The 24860-nt window shown below is 40.9% G+C and overlaps 1 protein-coding gene across 1 annotated transcript in view; it reads right to left on the bottom strand.

The window, feature by feature from the left end:
- The window catches only part of grm8a (glutamate receptor, metabotropic 8a), a gene marked incomplete at both ends in the record, with an annotated part of 184711 nt that overhangs the window by 23644 nt on the left and 136207 nt on the right, over nucleotides 1–24860 (bottom strand). The window contains 3 exons of the mRNA XM_079235931.1: nucleotides 239–385; nucleotides 2651–2790; nucleotides 18370–18573. Coding sequence (XP_079092057.1) covers nucleotides 239–385; nucleotides 2651–2790; nucleotides 18370–18573 — 491 coding nt within the window. The remainder of the gene's footprint in view (nucleotides 1–238; nucleotides 386–2650; nucleotides 2791–18369; nucleotides 18574–24860) is intronic.

Here is a 24860-nt window from a genome sequence, read left to right as displayed (position 1 = left end):
TGCTATGTTATGCCAAGCCTTACTGTAGAGTGCTATAAGAATACACACAGCAAAGTGGCTAGAATCCTGCACCATGGTTATTTTAGCATTATGTTTTTGTACCAACTAAACCACATGCTACACTTCAGAATATTTCTTTTTAAGTTTGTGCAAAAATCACAATGAATACAGCAGGAAACAATAAAACAGACAAAGCCAACAGCAAGTACTGGTGGCCTTTTTGTCTCCAGAGATCTACCTGATAGTGATATCCCTCACAGCGCTCACAGTGCCAGCAACACGGCACGCCTTTGACCACTTTCTTTCTTTCGCCTGCACGGCATGGGATGCTGCACACAGAGGGCGGCAGGGACAGGTCACCTGACTTCCAACGCATGGCCTCGACCTACAGAGAAAGGAGAGGTGAGGAGACAGAGGGACGACAAGACAAAGGCGTGAGCTCTGTCCCATACGGCAAATTCATATTTCCTTTGCTTTTGTCTGCATGTGGCTTTACGAAACTTGTGGGATATTATGCGACACAAAGATTAGCAGCCATCTGCTGCCGCTGACATTACTTTGTGTTAACAGTCCTGCAACACTCTGTACCTGCAGAAAGTGTGGATTTAGGGCAACTCGGAGAGCAATTAGCTGAGAAGATTCTCTGATCGTTTTCCTGAGCGCTGCCGGGCACGAAACTAACACCAGCTAGTCTGGAAGCCAGCAATCAGACCATAATCAGATCTGGCACGAATAGGCCATCTGTATTTCCTTCTGTTTGTTTGTGTGTGTGTGTGTGTGTGTGTGTGTGTGTGTGTGTGTGTGTGTGTGTGTGTGTGTGTGTGTGTGTGTGTGTGTGTGTGTTCCAACATGTGTGCATTTTTTTTTTTTTTTTGGTCTCATGCTGGCATTATTGTGAATCCCTAAGCCTTCCCGTATGTCTGCTATGTGTGAGTTTCAATTTGTCGTTATGTGTGTGAGTTTTTGTAATTATACCCAGTCCCTGAGCTTCCATCCGAGGGTGCTGGGTAAAATGGAGCATTACTGTTTTAAACAGGCACACAATGTACCAGTCGAACAAAACTAGTTAAGAGGAAAAACTCATCAGGGAGAGAGGAAAAGGGCTTGATTTGATCATTGAGACATATATAGAAACACACACACACACACACACACACACACACACACACACACACACACACACACACTTGCAGCATTTGAGCAACACTATTGGGTTACAGGCTGTTCATAAGTTAGTACTGCAAAAATGTCTGCCAGGAGAAATACTCTCATGTAGGTTTGTGAATGTGTGAGTGTGTGTGTGTGTGTGTGTGTGTGTGTGTGTGTGTGTGTGTGTGTGTGTGTGTGTGTGTGTGTGTGTGTGTGTGTGTGTGTGTGCGTGCAAGAGTGTACATTGTTTAAAACCTTTTGAAACCATGTTTTCCAACTGTTTATTTTGTATTTGCATGCATTTCATTTCAACTGTTCATGCCTGAACAGTTCCTGCAGAATTATTTCATACAGATACCTTATTTCGCAACAACAACCATACATTATGCACCACCCAAAACAACCTACAAATGACACGATGATAGCTGACGGGATTATGCTGCATGTATAAACATCACCTCCCAGTAACTATGTATGAATATCCAAGTGCTGCATGTTCAACAGAACACAAGGTTCCCTTGTGCTCCAGCAGTTGCACAGAGCCGTCCTGCCTTTATACTGATGAGCATTCAAACAGTTTGTTGATCAAGGAAACTTTCACCTGCTGCATCACCACATCTGCCACTGTGCCTTCAAACCCAACTGGATTGTTGAATAAATCAAATACATCTGTTAATTTGTCAACTGTCAAAGTGCCCATTCATGTGTGCCTTAACTGCTCTCTCTCTCTCTCTCTCTCTGTCTCTCTCTCTCTCTCTCTGTCTCTCTCTCTCTCTCTCTCTCTGGCCGTCGATCAGGCAGAAAGCACTTTGTGTCTATTAGTCTTCTCATCTGTCATCTGGCCTTTCTAATGAAGTCCTGGGTGGATTTATAGCACCAAGCACTCAAAGAGTTTGTGTGAACGGCTGTTTGTGCGCATTTGTGTGCACATGTGTGTGTGTGTCTTAGTCTCTCTCACGCACACACACGCGCGCTGAGATTCCAGTTTTCTTGTGCAATGAATTGTGGGGATTTGCATGGATGCATATGATGCTCAGGTGTATGCTTCAGTTTTGGTGCCAGCATACACAGATTGTGTATGTGTGTGTGTCCTTGTATGGGTGTGTGTCAATGTGAGTATGTTTCTGCACAACATGCAGCATTCTGACAGCATTCACACACTGTCTCATAAAAATGTAAAGTTTTGCGTCTGAACGAAAGCAATAACTCAAACAAATCCAGCCGAGTCGCAGGGGATTTTGAAATCATGGCAGCAGCTTGAAGTGATGTTGAACTTTCATCCTGCCAAGGTATGCAGTCTATAATGCCTCGAAAGCTTCAATAAACCACAAATCAAAATACATTTTGGATTACTCTAAAGGCTTTTTTTTCCTTTATGACACAGAAGTCAGCTCCGAGAACAATTGCAGATAGAAAAGAAGGTTAAAAATGCAGTGGGATGGAAACACGTGAGCAATAATATATCGGTTGTTTTGCACAGTTAAAAAGAGAAACATCTCACTTTGAGGTGTAGTTTATTGGTCCAGGAGCCAATGACTCTGTACTCTGCAGTGGACCTGTTGGTGCTCTGGTACTGGAAGATATCGTATCTTCCTGGAGCGTCTCCGTTCTCATTAAAAACCACTGGTGTACCGGCACTTCCTGGATCAAACACAGAAGATGTTGGAGAGAGGAGACATTAGTTGTTTAATGTGATACTCTTACATTTTGATGTGTGCTCCAGTAGTTCTGTTGTTAATTGATCCCCACAAGAATGAGCCCAACTCCTGAAGAAGAAGGACAAAAGTTAACGGGAGAAATGAAGACAGTTAAACACGAAATGATCTTAATTTCTTGCGATGTTAAATGAGGTTGCAGTGCACTCAGGAAACACTGTTCAAATGGAAAGACAGAGTGCAACCCACCTAAATATTTCCTAAATGTTTCACATGTATCTGTTGAAAGAAACTACAGTGCTTGAAAGGAAATAAAGACAAGACAAACAGTTACACATTGTTCATTAGTAGTGATTCTCTTTTTCCTGAAGGGACACCTTTTGTATCATTTTAACAAACTGAAAAGCCCTGACCAAGTGGCATATTTTATGAATGTTTCATATTATATTCAATAATTGTATGGATCAACTGATACACTGTGCAATTAACGCAAACAATACACACCATTATTACAGGTAGTTTGTGTAAAACAGGCCATTTTTCTTTTAAAATTGTCTTCCATCCCTTACAATCCAGAAGGCATCCCGACCCCCTGTGAAGCTTTGGTGACCACTAGTGGGAGTCGAGAACCAGAGAAATATACTTTCAATATATGTTTGCAAATATAACGTATACTTACGATATAACAATGTATATAGAGAAAGGCATAAATACACACATTACATACGAGAGGAACATATGAATCTAATTAAGTCATATTTCCTCCGGCGATGTGTCACCAGTCTTTATTCGTGTGTGTGTGTGTGTGCGTGTGGGGGGGGGGGGGGGGGGGTGGGGGGGGGGGGGGGGGGGGGGGGGGGGGGCGTGATTGAATAATGCAGACGCATGGATAAGTTTATGTGTCTTCTAAGCTTTAGTTTTCTCACTACCAATAAGGCTGAACACAAACCTTTTCTCCCTCTCTGGCTTACTCACCTTGTATATTTTATGTCACAATACAATCAAATCAGATTGCTGAATCTGGCAGAGCATAAAGGAAATCCAATTACACTGAGGATGTGGAAAAAAAACACTGCCTTATGGAAATTCCACCTGGATAATATAAGTCATCGATACAGTGGGATGATACTGAGGATATATAAATACAGTTCCCGGTTTGAGGCAGAGCACGGCAGAAACAGCGTGGGGATGAAGATTGCAAATCGACAAAGAGAATGAAAACAGAGGCTGACGAAGGAGAGTGTCAGAAAGAAAATTAGAAGAAGAAAAAAGACAAAGAAAAAGTGTTTGAGATATAAAACAAACAAATTGAAAGAGAGACCAGAGGAGGAGAAACACAGGTGAAGAAACTCTTTGACCGATTTGTCATCATAAGTATTGAGGGATGCACATAATGGGTAGAAGACAGAGGATGAGAAATAATTACTGGGAGGTTAATTGAGAGATAGTGTGAAAGATGAATGGAGGAAGACTAAATCAATAGATAACCGAAAGTAGAGGTCTCTCATTGTTACAACAAATTATGGATGAGGTACAATTCTGCTAGCAGTACGTAGTACATGTCCAACTGTAACTATAACCCCTCCAACTTTAATTTAAACTAATGGATACTGTCCAACATAGTCATTTCCCTCAACCTACAATGAGGTCTTCTGGCAACTCTCTGTGCACCGCAGTAGAAACGGCTCAATTAGCTTGACTTCCTTATAACCCATATAGCATTGATTTGAATATAGCATAACCAGTGTGAAATGCCAATACGTTTGGTGTGTAGTAAATGTGCTTGCTCGGCAACACATATCACTGTTATCTCTTCTACTTAGTGTGTCCCTAGTGACTGCTACAAATGCAATAGTGCTGACTGAAACCATCGTATCATCATCGTGATGTGAAAATATATAATGAACACATTGCAAAAGGTCACCTGACTATTTATTGAGGGATGTTTTTTTGCAACCTGTAATTAAACCCCGGAGCTTGAGACCAGCAGAGGTAATGTGTAGCGGTGAAGTGTGTTGTTGACAAGGTTGGGGTCATAAAGTTGTTGCTGTATCGGTGCAGACTACAGAGCCTCAGTGTTATTATGAATGAATGAATGTATACTTTAATAATCCCCAAGGGGAAATTTGGTGTCGAAGTAGCAGCATTATTAGCAGCATTATTTGATTTTCTCATAAAGTATAGGGGCAACGTAACCCTCGAACACACCAGCGAAAACAAAAGCTAGGATACTGGCTAATGCCTGCGTTCCTCATTCTTTTTAAATTTCACTCAGGAATATTATATATTTTAGTGTTACTTTCGATCTGTATCCAGTGAAATAGGAATGAGTTTGTATATTGACTGACTGATGCTGCTCTAGAGACAACATGTGACCTCGTTACTCTAATCTTCCTCTTAATTTAAAGGCAGCCAGGCTGACATATGAAACGTAAAGCTAATATGCACCCAAAGTCACATCGTCATCGCAATATTGAACAATGGTACCAATTGTCCTCTTAGTGTGCAGGCCTAAAATACAACATACATCACACAAGGACATTTTTAGTGACAGAGTGACATGCTAACCTGCCAACACCAATAAGATGGCTAACAATGCCCTAGTAGCCAAGTAGCAACAACATCTCAACACATTATCGCCCGTGTGCTCTCAATCCTTTACAAGCTGAAAAGCAACTTCATTTCATTGCATTCCCCAATCTCTCTCACCATCCCTTCCCTCCTGTCTCAATTCATCTTCCTCTCTCTCTCTCCGTCTTGTTTTCCAGATCTTCATATCTTTTTAATTTTCTTTCCGTTGCCTTCCTTCTCTGGGAAATGAGCTTGCATAAAACACAAATGGGTTTTTCTGTTTACCTCATCCAAGTGAGAGGGTGAGGGTTAGTCACAGGATTTATTTACATCTGACAGAGTGAAAACTACAATCACCAAATTTTCTTTAATTCCTCTTTCTCATGTTCTCTATTGCTATTCACTGCAATGTCCTTTTGTGGGCCCTTTGCCATACGTGTTATGATCATCTCTTTTCTCATCTCTACCTATTCTTGGTTTTGATCTGGTCGCACACTTTTGTACTTCCTTATCTTCCTATTTCCTCTGTTTACTAATGAATTGATTCCTTAATTGACAAACGTCTTTCTTTGTTTTCAATCCATCTTAATCTGCTTTGGTCCCCCCCCCCACCCCCTCTCTCAATGTACCTCCATTCTGCCTTCCTTGCACTAATTTATACTATAACATGAAAGGAGGCAATACAGGGGAAAACACCAATAACAGTAACACAAACAAGGAGAGGCAATTCAGTTATTATAAAAGTCATCAGAGATTATAGGGCTCACCAACAAGGGCCTGCCTGGGTTTATTTGAGCAACCTCATTGGTCTGTAAAAGAACACAAAAAGGTGTATTTCTTGCCCAGTGATGCATACGTCATATTTTCCTCAACAGTCTGACTGACTGTTTTCTTCATGTTTTTCCTTCACCAATCATGTCTCATTAGAGTCAGCTCGGGATGCAACAACTACATGTTTGGCGCAGAGACGTGCTGACAGGTACTTCAAAATATGCAGCACTAAAACAGACTATTTGCTTAGAAAGCAGTGGTTACCTTGAGTAGAAAATGATTATTCAATGGTGTGTGTACCATTTGTTCATAATTCCTGAGTAAGGTGGATAAAGACATCATCACTTTTAAAAAAAAAAGCAGCAATTACTGCAAACACACATATAATGGGCATGGCAGGAGCTGGCAGCATCGAGCCAATATGTTTGGAAAACAGGTCGCTGACAACCCCTCATCAGCTGTGATTAATGTTTTGGTTTAAGAGATGCATGGACAGGCTTACTGGCCGAACTATTTTTCATTTGGGTTTTGTTGTGTTTATTCACACCAATTTCTAGAAAGAGGATCTTGTTGGTTGAGCATTTGTGCTACAGCGGCACGTGGGATTTAACTGAGTCGCGACTATGCAGCTCAAACTAACGACCATAAAATAACCATTCACTCTTTTATTGTTTTACTTTAAAAACATTTCATTAAAGTTAAATTCCGTGTCTGTTGGGTGAGTAAAAGACAAAGACAAAGGAAAACTAGATTTACCGCCTTCTGGTTGTACTATACGCCTCTGCCAAACACGGTAGCTATCACGGTAACAGATTACATCCATGTCAGTCAAAAATGTCATCATTTTATCTTTTTAGACATTTGTGTGAAATTGCCAATATTAGCATATTCATTTTTGAGTTATGACCAAAAAAAAAACATAATTGTGACATGACCTTTAAAGATCGAATTCTAAATTAGTTCTTCGTCAAGGTCAAGTGGATGTTGGTGCCAGGTTGGAGAAATTCTCTCTAAGCTTTTGTGCAATATCGTGTTCACGAGAATGGGATGGACAGACACAGAACCTGAAAGTGAAACACATTTTTGTTCACACATTGTGTCACATACTGTTAGATGTTATGTGCACACCACTGAATGGGTAGTTGGCAGCATTGCTAAATAAATCATCTGCATTGTGGTAATTATTGTTCATCACTGCCATCTGGGCATTATTGATGTCTTTCTTGTATAACCTTTGTTAGAACTTTTATGCACAAATAATTTGATTTTGAAGAAAACTTGTCCTTGCCAGAACCAATTCAAACTAACAAGTAAACCAGAAAAGTGCATTTTGATATACTGTAGCTTTTTTATTCCTTGCAGTCTTCATCGTACCTTTAACAGAACACACGTCTCTACTGTAACTGCTGATAACATTGTCACTATTCCACCTTAAAATACCTGTTCTCGTTCTGCGAGGACAGAGTCCTTTCTTTTTATGCTAATGTGTCATTATTATTCATTTTGCACAACCTAAAGCAAGCTGACAAGTTTCTAAATCACACAGGAAGCGCTAGAAAAGGCCATGGGACAGATGCGTGCTAACACGTTTCACTCCCTCTGAGTGAAATAACAGTGAAATCTATGAGTTTCAGTTCTAATTCAGGGCAGGTTGGCTACTCAGATTAGGCAGCTTCAGCGTGGCGAGGATGGCTGACACTTCTAGTCGAAAGAGAGTGAGCATGTATGTGTGTGTGTGTGTGTGTGTGTGTGTGTGTGTGTGTGTGTGTGTGTGTGTGTGTTCGAAAGTGGAAGCGTACTTTTTCCTCGACTTAGTTCCACCCCCCAGGTTGTCTCACTGCAACAGCAAGGCACCGCGGTGACACCGGCATAAGCTCTGCTGAAGTGTTCCTGAGCAAAATAATGCTTTCCCTGCCTGCCCGAGGCGCTGCTCTGCTGCTTCCCTGCAGAGTCAGATGATTTCCCTTTGGGGATCAACAACAGAGTATCACAAGAAACCCACAACTCTCCCAACGTTCCCCTTGATTTGCAAGGGAAGCTCACCTTTTGCTTCAATAATGTATATCTACTAACGAATGAAAGATGTTGTGCAATGAAGCCACATTGTATTTAACTCTAGCTGAAATAGACTGGCAGACAGAGACAAACTCAGAGAATGGGAGTAAAACACTAATACTGGCACAGGAAAGTAGATGAGGAATTGATTTGCGTTGCCACTACGTTTCAATATATTTAATTTCAGTCGAATCTGAATCTGAAAAGAATATATTAATAAGAGATATTAGGATAAAAGTGAGCACGACATCAGAAAAGCCTAACTGTAACAGCTACAGCGAGGCCAACACAATAAAATGGAGGAAAATAAGTGACAGAGGAAGATGTCAAAAAATAAAAGGAGAGTAACAGGTCTGTGGGAAAGCATCAAACCCTGTCTATCTGACAGAGAGACACATACACACAACGATGGGATAAAAGCAAAAGAAGAGAGGGAAAATGAGGGTGAACAAGGGAGAATATGTGCGAACATCACATATCCAGCAAACTGAAAAGACTCCAAACTTTCTTAGCTTGACAGACAAAAGGGGAAAAAATGGATGGGGAGCTACAGAACTACAGAATTGTTTGAGAATATCTATTAGCATAGGCCTCAAAACGTGCCTGGCTGACAGAGATAGAAACCGGCAGATGGAAGGAGAGAGGGGCCGAGAATGTGTGAACAAACGCTCCCTGTTACTGGAGAGAGAGACAGTGAGACAAAAGAAGTATAAAGACAGAGATGGATGGAGAGAAGAGAAGGAGACGGTTTAGAGAGGAAGAAGCAGAAGGGCTGTTAGAGAGCCCTCAGCCTTGCCTGGTCCACTTTGGCAACACTAAGGGTGAGTCGCAAGTCTTCATATCGGAGTGTAACTGTTTATGACGGGGAGATGGATGCAAAGACGACAATGCAGCATGCATTAATAAAACATGGGTCCGTGTGGGTGTGTGTGTGTGTCTCTTCTGAGTTTTTGCCAACAGACTTCCATCTGTGTGAGAGAACACGACGACGGACACAAACAGACAGTTAAAGAGAATAAGAAATGACAGAAGAAAAGTCCTAATGAAGCCTGAACTCTTCACACACAATAATCCCAGTTTTATAAATGAAGTACCGGACACTGCAGAATCGAGACCTCGTGGCTTATTCCCGCACTCCTTTCTGGATTTTCCATCACATAAATTGACTCTTTTTGCAGTCTGTTTGCAGCTTCCTGCGAGCCAGTTTCCACTGCTTGCTGTATAACTATCCTGATGGCCAGCCCTCCCTGCTTCCACAGCAGCTGTTTCTCCTTCCTCTCCATCCCCTGCTCCCTCTCTCTCTCTCCCCTTGTTTTATCACCCCACTCCCCTCTCTATCTCAAGACATTTTCATTTTCTCCCATCCTTTCTTATGTACATTTCCAAAGTACTGTGACTCTCCCTTCTCCCCCGTCTATCCATCTCTACCCCTTAAACCTTTCTTCTTTTATCAGCCTCTCTGTTATCGCTATACGCCTCCGCTGAGTAGGGAAAAAGGTAGACAAGGAGATGGTTTGTCAGAGAGATGATAGAACAGGCAAAATAAACAATACATGTTTGAAGAGGATCTAGATCTCGCTGTCAGTAACAATGAAACGTTGGCTAAGTAGTGAAAGTGAGATTAAGATGGAGAGGGAGAACCAGAACAAAGGAAAGAGGATTTTTTTTGTACTGAAGACACACCGCACACTTTATTCAGCCACACAAACTAATGCGAGCAAGCAGACTGTGAAAAACAAGAGAGCCTTGTATGGCAATCACCGGTAATTACAGAAAACTAATTTAAGAAGCCTCCATCTGTGTCATGATCTGCATTTGCTGCAGTCTTGGGGAAAAGAAGGGAAGAGGGAAGAGTAACAACAAAAGCGATAAAAACAGAGGGAGAGGGCCACTGTTAGGTTGATCAAAAGAGACAAAACAGCTTGGACGGGGGATAGAAATACAATTTAGAGGGAATGAAAGCGAGGGAGAGGAGAAATAAACAAAACGAGAAACAAGCAGTTGCATTAACAGACTTGGCACAGGAAAGGAGAGGGTGAATAGTAATGATGATGATATTACACTAGTTTCGCACCCATGCAATGCAGCCATATATTATATTACACATAAGTAGTGTCCTGCAGCACATAGTTCCATTAATATGATATATAGAAATAACTTTCCAGCTTGTTAAACTTTTCGCTTCAAAAGGACACACACACACACACACACACACACACAGCGGCTATGTAAATCAATATATCCCAAACCCTCCGCTGTTCATCATTCATCGATTGCTATGTCCTTATTTTACCCCTCCTTTTGTCCGTACCTCCATCCCAACAGTACAGTATGATGTCATGGATGGTACAGCCCAGTACGAGTGCCTGCACAGTGTTGTCTGTGCTTGTATTTTTCAGACAGACTCACATTTTATGCAGTTAAATCTAATCTCCCTCAACAACATATTCATGACAGGATGTATATATTTTGTGTCAAAAAGCTGCAGAGATGTGAGATTCAGTGGTGTCTTAGGATACGCAATAACAAATTATTATTCCCGTCTCTCGTTTCATCAAACTCAATTCCGCTCCAATCTGAGGTTGTTTTGGTGTCTGTGTGGATCCTTCCTGTCTACTGTATTCATTTGAGCTTTCTGTTTGATTGTTTTTATATCTGCCTCTTCTTTTCCTGTTTTCTTATCTAAAATGATATATTTGAATGACACCCTTTCAGAAATGAGTCCGCCGCATTTGCAAGAGGTAATATATATATATATATATATAAACTAATATATATATATATATATATATATATATATATATATATATATAAACTAATATATATATATATATATATATATATATATATATATATATATATATATATATATATATATATATATATATATATATATATATATATATATATATATATATCACTGAAAAGATAATGAAGAGAGTAATAGAACATGCTATGAAGTGGAATACATGCTATACACTCAAAAAAAGAGATGTCCGTCTGCATGTCAGTAAATTGACAGTATATGTTCTGACTCTGTTTGGGATGTCAGTCATTCTCTGAACACATTAACATTATTCACCAGCCAAGTATGTTTCCATTTTTCATGGGGCGTTCACTGTAAGGGAGCACTACCAAAGGAGGGAAGGTGATACCACCTGCACAAGGTCGGACATGATGTCAATAATCTCCTACTTACTACCTGCATGCGGCTTGTAAGGGAGCAGCAGGTAGTAAGTAGGAGATTATGTGCGAGTCTAGGGAGTTTGTGTCTGTGTGCCAGAGGGACGGACGGGAACACACAGAAGACCGGCATGAAATTATATAATATTCAAATATGAACATTGTATTGTACAAGACTTGATATCATGTGAAATTCGATGACAGTGAAATCTTTCTGGCTAAAGACTCGATGAGAGGGTCGGTACTACTGTCAGGTATGAAGCTAGAGCCGGTGGGTGATTAGCTTAGCTTAGTTTAGCATGATGGCTGGATGCAGGGAGCCTGGCTTTCTCCAAACCTCTGTACCAGATATGCTTACACTACGCAACCCCCTCTTAAACCGCAAGATAAACTGTGTTAATCAATCAGTGGCCTTTAGACATGTTTACATGCTTTCTTTCTTCATGCTACACGATGCTAAATCACCTAATGCCTGTACCTCCATTTCAAGGGGCAGAAACAAGGTAACAGACGAGGGATATTAAAAAAACACATATCATAATAATAGGGCTAAAACTAATGATTATGTATATATAGCAATTCATTTTTCAATTAATTGAGGAATAATTGTGTGTAAAATGGCAGAACTATTTGGAAAAGTGCCCAAAATTAGCATAAACCCTAAATGAACAAATCTAAAATGATTAATTAATCAAAAAATGTGCGGCTTCAAAACTGATTGTTTTGTAAAGACCCCATTACATTTCAATGATACACGTTTCCATGACACCTTCAGTGTGCAGCCGCAGCCCTTATATGTGTAATTCTGTCAGGCTGAGTGACTCAGATAGCCCTGGTTCTATAGTCAGGACTATTATCACTTACCTTCAGTATCAAAAGAGACAATCGCACTATACAGCTGCTGTCCCTTTATGTGTCTCTGTACATTCAGATCCAACACTGGGAAAAACATGTTTTGTTTGAATTGAGGGTTGGGATCATACCGCAACACCTGTAAATCAAATAACTCACATGTTTTCAAATGTATTTTTACCTACATTATTTTGGACATTAACATCAGGCGTCTGACATATAATCCTCTGACATATTGTTTTGGATGAAAGTCAGACATTCTTTCTCCTATCCAAGGTTGCCCTGACCCAGGAAAGTTTAGCATCGTTGAGTTCCTACGCCTACTGTTTCATAATTTTCATCTCTATTTGCCTGTCTCCTCTGCTATCTTTCTTTCTGCCATCTTTCTCAAGATGGAACTTAAAGTTAAAGAATCTGTCCGCCTCTCCCAACGTTTTCTTTCTGATGCCATGCAATATAAAATCCATCTTTCTCATTGTTTTCTCCCAGTGTCTTGCTTCTCAAAGTCATGATGCCCTGGTAAAGTCTGATGTATCTCAGTCAGCACATCCTCTCTGTCTCTCTCAATCTCTTCCCTTTTAATGTTACTTAGCTATAGGCCTCAAGCATCGCACGGTTCTATTTCTCTCTTACTATGGCAATTATTTTTTCCTTGCCAAATGAAAGCATGGTAGAGGACTCTTCAACTGTGTTTCCTTCTATCCTAAGCTGCTATTATCAAAGTCAATATTGCTTCTATCGCTCTACGCCAACACAACCTCTCTCATTGTCTTTTTCAGGTCTCGCCTGCCAATCAGCTGTCACATGTTCCTGGCCAGATGCCCATCTTTTTTTCTTCATGTATGTCCTCTGATTGTCTTTCCCTTCCTTCCGCACCACACACTCCTCTCTTCTTCATATGTTCTTCTCTCCATCTCAATCGAAGGTCAACTCCACTCCCATAAGCCCCTCTGCCTCCTTCAGCCCCTCTTCCTCTCGTCATCATTAATGCCTGGTCAAGTTAATCATCTTCAACCAAGTTACTCCTCTAGTGCTGTCTCCCTCTGTCTCTGTATCTCTGAGGTCATTATGAGTTCATCTTCCCCTACTTCTCTTTTTCCCTTAGGTTGTCCAGGAAGGTATAGAGTTCATCATCTCCCCTCTAATTAGTGCAAGACGGTTCCCATGGTGAAGTCCATATTGTCTCCCAGCAGGAGGTATAACCTGGCAGTGATAACCTCACAATGAGAGTATTTTCTTGCATGAAAAACACACACAGACACACACACGCACACACACTTGTGTGCAGGACAAACGTCGGCAGGTGTCATCATTGTTGCTCTCCTGTTCTGACTTCGCTTACCAACCCATCCGAAACGTCACACACAGTATTACAATCTAATAGTCCTCAACTGCTGAGTTTGAAAAAGAGCAATCAAGATCACAAGCATTGCCCTACACTAAAGATCAGGCAAGGAAGAAGAGAAAGAAGTGTTCTTTGATGTGTTAGATCTGGACTTGCGAATGGGAAATTACCAAATCATGGCAACAAGTTGTAAACGCTGTGTCCGAGCAAGGTGTCTGCCCGAAAAATGCTTAGAGATCTAAAAGCTAAGTGGTTTCAGAACAAAATACACTCATTCATAGACCACAAAAATGTGACAATCTGCGCAACACCTACAAAAGATAAACCGGATATCATTTTGAAAAAAAGCTCAATAAATTAATTGATGAGTCACATTTAGGGAGTAAGAGTGGAAGGAGAGAGTAAGAGTGAGTCTGACATAAAGCTAAAAAGACGAGAGAAGAGAGGAATGGTGGAAGGGAGACGATAGAGAGAACGAACAGCAAAAGAAGGAGATAAGTGAAGGACAGGGACATTAAAAGAAAAAAAAACAAGAAAAAGGCAACAAGAGAGAAAAAGAGTGATAGAACAATACACATTAGCACCGGCTGTGCTTGAAAAGCTACTTTGGATGTATTAACGACCAACAACGCCAGGGGAATGTGAAGAGGCCAAATGAAACCGTGTGGGCGACCGCAATGTGTGTTGAATCGACAAGAGTTACCATTCTAAACAAGAAAGTATATTCCACCAAATCAAACAATTGTTGTCAACAACACAAACTCAAACATTGATGAACTCCATTGTGTGTATCACAATTATTTTAGTTTTGCTTTATAAAACAACTTTTACTTTGTATTTTACTTTCAGGGTTCTTGGTTTAATTTCATTGCAACTTTCTGAGCTACTGACAGTAAATATATTCAGTGTTTTATTTGTATGGACTTTTTGCAATTATTTTTATCGATGAAATAGAACTACAAAACGCACAACACATTTATTAGTTTGGAACAAGGATGCCCCCTACAATTTGTAGGTGGCTATTAATCGGACCCTGATTCAACTGACAGTTTCGCATGTTGTCATCTTTCCACTTCGTCTAAATGCTGATTGCTCGGCCCACTGCCGCATGATGTTATGGTCAGTTGACTAAAGCTCTTTCTCTCTTTAGTGATGATCATAGACGGACAAAAACTCTTCAAATTCGTGCCCAGACTTGGGCTTAGATCAAGGCTACATCCACACGAATGCATTCCCATTTAAAACAGGGTTTTTCAAAATGATTTCCGTCCATACAAGCACAACTGAAAACAACTATTCTACATCACATGACTATTCACGTACACTGGGCATGCGGGTGCCGGGGTAAACAGAAATGAGATTGGTTGCTAAATTACAAAAAATACGACAGAGCATTATATTCAACTTTAATAATAAAAGGTCGTACTTGATATTACTTCGTCCTCGTATAATCTGACTCTATGTACTCCAGCAGACAAATTTCGTGGAAAAATAATAAGGTTTTATTTTTCAAGCCTAGTAACAACACTGCATGTCTTGCTCTATCTATCTCTCTCTCTCTCTCTCTCTCTCTCTCACACACACACACACACACACACACACACACACACACACAAACTTACATCAAACTTACTTTAAAATGAACACTTAAAAATCAAAGTCATTATATTTGGTCAATTAGCTCTGCTGGTAGCTGAAGTCCCTGTCACACTGGAGAGCATTTATGCTTTTGTTGATTTACGGTTTCTTTATGAACTTCACAATAGTTGTGCAGAACAAAATAAGCATTAAGAAGAAAAGGAAAGTCCTTATTTTTGTGTCCATCGCCCTCATCACAGCTGCAAAATGTGACTTCAGACGTCTGCTTCGTAGGGATAATAATGACGCTAGACGCCGATCGTGAATCACTTCTATGCTGTCTAGACTGTCTGTCTATCGACAAATCTTAGTTGCATTATGTTATTGGAAATGTTGTAATTTCAGGCTGCCATGAAACAATCTGGCCAGGGACAGCAGATGCAAATTAGCCTCTCTGGCTAACTCTGTCACTTACAGTTTTACTGATGATTAGTGTGCATTATCCCTGCAAAAAAATAACAGATTTCTTCCTCCGCATTTAGGAAGTAGTAGCATTATAAAATGCTGAATTTAACCTCACAACAGCTGATAGTTTAGACTAAAGGTCAGTAACATTTGTAATCCGTTATCCATATTGAATGGCAGTCAATCAATAATCAAGACTGTTGTTGTTTGCTTTCTTCCAGCAGCGTGACGAATCAGGTGACGGATCTTGGTGTGTGTGCGCATTAGTTTCTTTCTGCATACTTCTGATGTGCGTGCGTTTCCTTGGATAAGCCGATAAACTCACTCGACAAACAAAAGCTGGACAGCACTGTGTCATTGCTGCTCCAGGGTTTGTTTCCTTATTGTTGGTCGTACTTCCTCTGTAATGCACCAGCCTCCGTTTGTTTAAGGTAAGATATTATTTTAAAAAACTCACTGCATGAAGATATGTTATTTTAATATTCAAATATGTTTTTTCATTGCATATTTTTCATGTACGATTTTCTTACTGAAATGGGGAAACGCAGCTTCATGTGCATGCATTACTGTTTGCATATATTATTGAACGCTGAACCTCTGCACAATATACCTACTTTTTGAATGTTCACGATAAATCAAAGTGTGTTACTTAGCTGTGACGTTAACCATATTACATGAAGAGGAGGAAGTCTTAGGGATACCAATCTTGTTGGAGGAGATGTCCACCTTGAACGCCTCCTAATAAGCACTTCTTAATGACTTTGTAGTCACTTGGAAATGTTCCTTGTATCCCCATATTGCTTTCCTGCACCTCCATTTCCGTTCTTGTCACTCTTGCCTGGTAGGTTTAACTTTGTAAGTGAAGTTGTCTTGAGCCCAACAGGAGAACAATCCCTGCCCTAATGACTTGAAATTATCCTCTCCCTCTCGCTCTGTCTTGTTCTCTTTTTTGCAGCTACTCAAAAGGTGAACTTGTATGGATCTAGAAAGAGCGGAAAGAAAGAGAATCTATTATCCAGAAGCTATAACGTATTCCCCTCTCTCTTAATGCGCCACAAACACACAAAGAGAGATAGAAACCCTAAAACCTAAACAGGTCGATAACAAAACTACTTTTAATTGGAACACACAAATATACGCAGGCATTAACACGTAAACACAAATAAAGTAGCGGGCTCAAAAGCTTTAAATCTTGCAGGCTGCTGTCAATGTAAACAACACAGTTAAGAGTAACTGCAACAAAGAGTCACCCAGAAAACCCTTTACCTGTCACTTACACAAGCAGCAGAGAGGCTTTATATACATGTTCATTGTTGCATCTTTTGTTTTAGTGTTTCAATTTAATTTGCTAGAACAGGCATGTAAACTCATTAATGGTGATAAAGATGCAAACAAGAGGAAAGGTTCCCAATGAAACTTTTGCTTTTACCGGAGCAGAAGGCCGATCCAATGCTTTTTGAATCCGTAGGACTACTACTGCTGCTATAAAACTGCCTTGGCTAAGTGTTTAGCCTGGTCACCAAGCTAGCTGGCCGCTTTGACGCGTTTGTATACGTATATGACAATTCTCTCTCGTAATGAAATCGCATTATTGGCTCCGTGTACAATACAAAATCACCTTCAAAATCCTGGGATCCTGTCCTCTGGAAAATGATTGTCCCTGACTATCTGTAACTTTCTTTAGCGCTATCCAAAAGTGTCATAGGCATATGAAACATATGTAAGGACAAGGTGCCTGTTCGATAACTTCAAACATATCGTTTTCGCTCAATCTGATCTAGTTGTTTTATGTTCTCTCAAAATGATACAACTGCGGTACATTTTGTGTCGGGCAACTTTCAGTAAGTGAGAAGGGTTCCGTGATTCATTGGGGTATAAAGGTGGTGACCTTGTAGTTCTGGGATGATTTCTCGACCCTCTAGGCCAGCAATAGCCAGACACACACCTGAGCACAAACCTGCTGTTGCAGTATGAAAGAGAAATCAATGCCTGCCCGTACATTGGTTTTCGACACCTCTAGCAAATGACAGACAGAGATAGCACAGGTAACAGCAAGCACAGATTTTGCAGACATTCCCGCACAGACACATTTATGCAATTTCAATCGTGTCTCTAAAACTAAATCAGACAAGCGTTCCTGTAATCTTACAATAAGACTCCCTTGCTTCGGGTCTCCCTAACTCATATGTAATCCACACAATCATTGACAGAAGAACACAGGAAATGAAAAGGAGACAGAAAAGCAGGTACTGTCGCATCAGGGAGGAAAATGGATTAATAAGAGACTATTAAAATGAGGTGTCTGATATTATAAATATCTTTCACCCACTTAATTTGTCAACATTGGAGAAAGTCATGGAGACAAGGGAAATGTAATATTGAGCACTATGGGTTCAAAGTGATACGAGACCACATAAGCAAAATAAAAGCCTATAATATATCTGGAGAAAGCAGCGAGCTTAATGAATTTTGACAGTGAAAAGAATGCCACATGGCATGTTTTATGATAAGGATAAGCCAAATTAGAGGCATAACTTGGCTTAGCTCGTTCAAATTTGAGGTGGATCGGTCAACTCAAGGTGAATAAACACGACAGGACTACTGCGCAATATCTAAGCATTTGAAGGCTGAAATTTGTCATTTTTTAACTGAAGGAGTAACCTAGCATGTCACAGACGTATTGTTGCTAATTTGGCAGAGTCAGTTTTGCTTGAATGTCTGCATATGTCCAGGGGTATAACTCACCATTGAAGTTGACAGCACGGATGTAGCTGAGCAGCTCTTTGCCGTCGATGCTGTTGGCCATGCGGGGGCAGAGGCCTGGGTATCCGTAGCAGAGCTCCCGGTGCATGCGGTGCAGAGCATGGGCCATGGCGTACACCGCATCCATCACAAACTGAACCTTCCCCTCTTGTTCATAACTGGAATCGCGACCAACCTTTTCCAAGGCTGTCGGGAAGAAGGAGAGAGTGGTTAGAAGGGAAAATAAGGGAAATAAAAAAGACATTCATCAAAGCTACGGGAGCCGTTTTCAATTTAAGTTGCGGTCAGAGCAGGCAACTCTGTCCGGGACATCAAACACAGTCCACATACAGGACTGTGTGCAGCATGTGCAGCATAACAAGGTCTGGAATGTGAGCAATCCAGCAATGACATACAATGACAGACGGACAAAGTAGGAGAAAGTAAAAAAGGTGAAAAAAAAATGAAGGAAGGTCAAATTGGGGTGAAGCAACCAACAACGTTAAAGGGGTAAAAAGGAGAAAAAGTGAAATGAAAACACAGGAAAAAGTACTTGTGCATGACAGGTTGACCATCAGACAGGTAGCAGGGCACTCAGCCTGAAAATGACAAATCACGCCTTTCAGTCCAGAGAGAACAACATGTTCCTTCTTTACATCTCATGAACCACTGATAATGGCTCAGATCATCTTCTTTCTGACTCATTTCACATGACGGCGTGTTGAGGGCTATTTGTATATTGCAGTTAAATTCGACACATACAAACAAAATCATAATGTATTTTATGCTACGTGCAACATTTAAATAATTGATGTGTTTGTCTCAAGCTATGTGTTTTATCCTATTACTGCAGCCTAATTAATGACTGCAGAATCATGTTGAAGCTCATCAATTGGCAATAAAACAAATGTATTGGCCGTCATGCTTGTGGGCAATCACAGTGAACATATGCATACACTCATAAACCCAACACGCGAATGACCTCCGAGTTGCAATTTATTCAAAGGGTTTTATGTAACGACTCATTAGCAAAATGAGCTAATGAAAAAAGATCAGAGTGAAAATAAAACTCCTTGATGCATTAGAAGGGAAATAAGTAATTGATTGCGAAATTAATTTCTGTTTTTAATGAAAAAAGGAGTGTCACTGCATGTGAAGTCGACACATTCAAAATTCATTATTGTTCCCTTTTCTCCTGATATTGCTTTGAATATATTTTGTATTGTTGCTTGTGTTTCTATCCTTTCTTCTTATTTCTGCCTTATTCTCCTTCTCCCTCTTGTTTACTCGTTCTCCTCTCCCGTCCCTCTGTGTCATTTTCTCATATTGCTTCTTTCTGCCCCTTCTCTACACTGTCTCACTGCTTTTTGCCGAGGCTTTATTCACCCATTTCTTACAAGTAGCAGTCACCTTCAGGCAACACAAGATGACTCAAAACCTGTCTGGGCTGAGTTGAATTAACAATACCAGAGGCTCCACAATCAATATGAGAATCCATAAGGAATTAATGGGGTCCTGAGAATGAAATCCAATCCACAGTTATAGACAGCTGTCGGGTGTTTTGTATGAATGTCTGTACTTGTGTGTTGTTGTTGGTGGTGGTGACTGGTGTGTGTGTGTGTGTGTGTGTGTGTGTGTGTTTGTGTGTGTGTGTGTGTGTGTGTGTGTGTGTGTGTGTGTGTGTGTGTGTGTGTGTGTGTGTGTGTGAGAGAGAAAGAGCCTCAGTGGGAAGTGTGTCAGCATTGTTTCCACATGGTCCGACCAAGCAGCTGATCGCTGAATATGACGAATAATCTCCTCTCAATCCCTGGATAACAGAGCTGTCTAGTAGATATAAGAAGGCTACGTGTGTGTGTGTGTGTGTGTGTGTGTGTGTGTGTGTGTGTGTGTGTGTGTGTGTGTGTGTGTGTGTGTGTGTGTGTGTGTGTGTGTGTGTGTGGAGGAAGAAAATGCAGACAGACAATTAATGTTTGTGTGTGGCAGAAAAGAAAGAAAGAGGGATAGAGCGGAGGAAAGAAAAAAAAGACGTTATCTCTCTCTCTCTCTCAATGGAGGGCTTTTATTCAGCCTCACACACTGGCATTAGTGTCTCTGTCACGCTGCACAGGGTTAACGCAGCACCATGCTCGCCTTTTCCTGTTTGCCCTCTCTACCTCACGCTGCTACCCAGTGAAGCCACGTTGTTCTCTGTCGAAGCGCAACGCCTTCCAGCCCGTCCAAAGTGTCCAAAGTGTAACAATTAATTTTGTGGCCACGCATTACTGGCTGGTAACTTCTGTCTCTAGTTACACTGAGGCAGTACAGTATTGATTTCATGAGCTCACGTAGGGTGGTGATCCAGCAGGCCGTGGTTTCTGCTTCGGGCAGCAGACTGAGGCTGCGGGTCAACAACCTTATAAGTTGTATGCCGGCAGCAGGCATGAATAAACAACTTGTTGTTCATTAGAGTTGGCTGACATGTTGTTTTGTGTATCACTGCTTTTAATTGAGTTTTTATTATGAAACCTACTGTACAGATCGCAGTATCCTTTGTTCATCCAGAGAATGCATGCACCTTTTGGCCAACCAACTGCTCAGCATCACACACATCCAAACTTCAGTAGTCACGAAAAAGACGGGAGAGCTTCTGAAACTATTCAATACAATACTCTGGAGGCCTAAAAGTTTTCTAAAGGTTTAAAAGTCTTGCCGTGTCCTGGGGTTACTCTAACAGCAGCCTCAGTAATGTGATTGATGCTGCTAAAGCCAGTCAAAACCCTCTGTGAAGCCGGGTGAGAGGATTGCTGTACTGGACCGACCGCTGCGTCTGGTGGAAACAAAAACCAATAGAGAAGTGCAGCAAGGTGAAGCTAATGCAATTAAATGACTGGCTAACTGCCTTGATGGATCCAATTGGGAGTCAATGTACTGCTCTTGTCACTAATCTCAGGGCAACCGCCACCTTACTCAATGAAAGTAGACTTAACATTAAACAAAGAGTTCATGGAAGTCGACACTCGGATATGTTACAACACTTTATTCTAAGCACAGCGCCAATTAAAATAGTACAGTTCAACCATTTAACAATTGAATGGTGCACTGTGTGGATTAAAGCATTTACACATATTTATCCTTCTGAGAGGGGCATTATTTCATTCACTGATGTATGATTAATGCATTTTTTGGGAATGAAGCCTCTTTTAACTGAGACTTTCTGATGGCATCCGATCTCCATATGCTATGTTGCAGCATCACTTCATCTCCTTCTAAGATGGAGGGAATTGAGCTCTGGCTTAAGGCGTCTTTGTAGCTAAAACAACCAGGATATCATTCATGCAGAAACAAAGAGTAACTGTTTTGACGGTTAACCTCCACTGGGCTCAAGGACCCCGGGACATCACTGTTTGGTGTGGTTACAGGGACAGCAAAGCACACAGGGGAAGCCAGTTGAACACCTTTAACCACAGACGCCAGCCTGGTGTTAAGATACTCTTTAAACATGTTTTACACTGTAAACATAAAGACAACAGAAAACCAAGAATTCCATTTGACTCTAAGCATATCACATAATAAGCAAAGTGACTTTTGATTGTTTGTTTTGCACTGAAAAGATACCAGAAGTCTTTTCCACTAAGACTCTTTAGCTTCTAACATGAACGCTCACACAGGAAAGACAGTTGACTTTATTGTGCGTATTGCCACATGGCTTATTGTCATAAATACAATCAACTGTGCATGCACACACCCACATCAACATTGGCTTACTATGCATTTCATCTACTGGGCTGCACTGCTCCCAGTGTGTGAGAGCACAGAGCAGAGTGTATAGGCAAAGGCTGCCATCTCTGAAGCTACTTGAACGATAATACTGCATATTCTGTGACAGAAGTCCCAGGAATATCTGCCTGCAGTTAAATATATGGATTCAAGCACCAGGTAATTGGTCATTTGTGCCACATAAACTAGAAAGCAATATATATTAGTGTCTGAGGACAGTCCATTTTGAAACATCTCTATAGCGTCTCACTAATCAACAGCAGGCCCTTGAGTTGCCCATCTAATGTCCTGCTATAATTACAGACCTAATTATGCTACTAGTCAATAAATAAAGCTAAACAAGACATTAATTAGTAAATACTTACACAGCCGCATACCTTTAGGTGTCCCATTGTTGGCACTAATGTGATACTGTACCCCAAAGCAATCGTTCAAGCATTAAATCCATGCTCTGAAAGGTGGCTATTACATTTTATTACAATTATATGACTGTAAAAAGAGTATAAATATACATTATAGTAATAGTAATATACAGCATATTGCAAACGTTACCTCTCTGTATGATGAATTCTAAACTTAAGTTCAAACTGCATGACTGGCCGATGACAGAGGGTCACACAAGATCTTCCACCGGTAACAATCCCAGATGAGTTCTCCAAACTACGTCACAGTCGAAGTCATGCTTGTTAGTTATTATTTACTACTTCCACTATGCAGATCAGTCACCGTGTCCCTGTTTGTTCATGCAAACATCCAGCACCCGATAGCCACAGCAACATCCATTTTGGTGTCCGTGCTGCAAATGCAACACCTAGCACACACACCTCCGCTCAGGTTTCCCTTCAACCCGAGTCTTCCGCTCTCATCGGGTGTCGCTCCCTCACAGACTCCCTCCGACAGGTCGAGGCATTTCGCGATGCTAGATATCTGGAATGTGTCTGCAATGCATCAGCAAGCCTCTCGGGTCGCGTCTTCAAACAGTTCACGCAGAGTGCTTGAGAGCAGATTTGGAGCCAACGGCGGTTTGCTTCTGATCTGGGTCTTTTGTCGGGGAGATCCAAAAAACTGCCATCAAGTGGAAAATCAGGGCTAAAGTCATGTAGTGTGAAATAGCCATTAGTGATTGAACTTTTCAAAATCCTGCCGATGAGAGAGAGCATGCTTCTGTCAGAAATGTTGTGCTAATGAAGGTTACAAGCTGCTACTAACGTGGATGTCCATTTAAGGGCAACTCTAAATTAAACTGAAACCAACGTTTATCTTCATGTAAGGAGAGAACTGGAGAGTTGAGGCTTTCCAAATGGCCTCTGAATAATGATATCAATAGGATCAAAAGAGGAATATTGATAGAAGAGTTTGTCTTGCCTTTCAAAACTGACCCATAAATATCAGATTCAGTATTCGTAACCAGACTTGTGACCTCACTACATAGAGCCGACGTGTATCGCTGACCTTGCTCAACAAGCCAGCCTCTTTTTCGATGTCTCAGTATGTGCGTTCAACGCTTGTGCATGCTTCCATTCAGAGAAGAAAAGTACAGCAAAGTGTTACACTTTGAGCCATAGATCAACGTGTCATGAGATAATGAGAATTTCTCTATGCTGTGAAACTCGATGTGAAACGACACAATGCATCATTAATCAGCATATCGCAAGAAAATGCAATCCTGCCCCGAGACAGTGCTACGACTGGTGCTGTTTTGAGTGCTGCTAACTCGGAGAGCACTACTGTCTCTGTTTCCTGGGATTGCGTCAGGTGGTTTAACCGGAGCAAGGGGTGCGTGTGTGTCTGAGTGTGTGTGTGAACAGTACAACACCATACAGCTTTTATTGGATTTGTCCGCCCATTGTGTGCAGCCAGAAAACGCATCAATGAAGTGGCCACGAATCTATTAATTTCATCTGTGCATAATGTGTGTGAGCAGGTGCAAAGTAAAGAGACGTAATTCACTGAGTCTTTAATATGCGAGTGTATGCGAGTGTAATATATTTGGAATAGGGCCGTCTTGCCTTGGTGTGTGTGTCTTTGTGTGAAAACAAAACAAAAGTGAAATAGATAAGCAGGGATATCTGGAGATGGAAAGACAAAATGCTTGTGTGTTAATATGCACCCTGTTTGACGTTACACTCTATTCCATTTTGCAGCCAGCAGCTTCTAAATTAAATTTTGTCTTTCTGCTCAGTGTTAATGACATCAGAGACCACAGGCAGCACGGTTTGGTTGGCGGCTTGGTGAGGAAGGATTTGCATTGAAAATTCAGGAAAAAAAAGCCTGAGAGAGACAGAAATACAGATGAAAAGTAACTTTCATGTCTCATAAAAGATCTGCAAACCAAAAGCTCAATGAGGATGCAATCATCTCCATATCTGCCTCAGAGTCATTTTCATATTTTGTGGTTGATTATTTGTTCTTGTTGCAGAGACGTGCCGGCCGAGTGCTGTGATCCATTTCTAGATGAGTATAAAGGCGTTACTCATCTTAGGTCTATCTAATGAAAGCCATAGGCATGGCAGAAACTTTGTTCCCAAAAATATTTAATGATTTTTGAAAATCATGACTCCTGTTATTACAAATTGTGTGGTTGCAGAAACACTTTAACCTCTATAGTCCCTAGGTGACAAAATAAATGATGAGTTGTACAGCTGGTACCCAGTGCTTTATAAAGACATCTTTGAAGATGAAATCATGGTTGTATTTTTCATCATTATTCATAATTGATGCTGCATTTTGAAACAGAC

The sequence above is a fragment of the Taurulus bubalis genome, assembly GCF_910589615.1.
Source record: "Taurulus bubalis genome assembly, chromosome: 20".
NCBI lineage: Eukaryota > Metazoa > Chordata > Actinopteri > Perciformes > Cottidae > Taurulus > Taurulus bubalis.
Note: the sequence above shows the minus strand (reverse complement) of the source record. Positions and strands in the feature narration are given on the sequence as shown.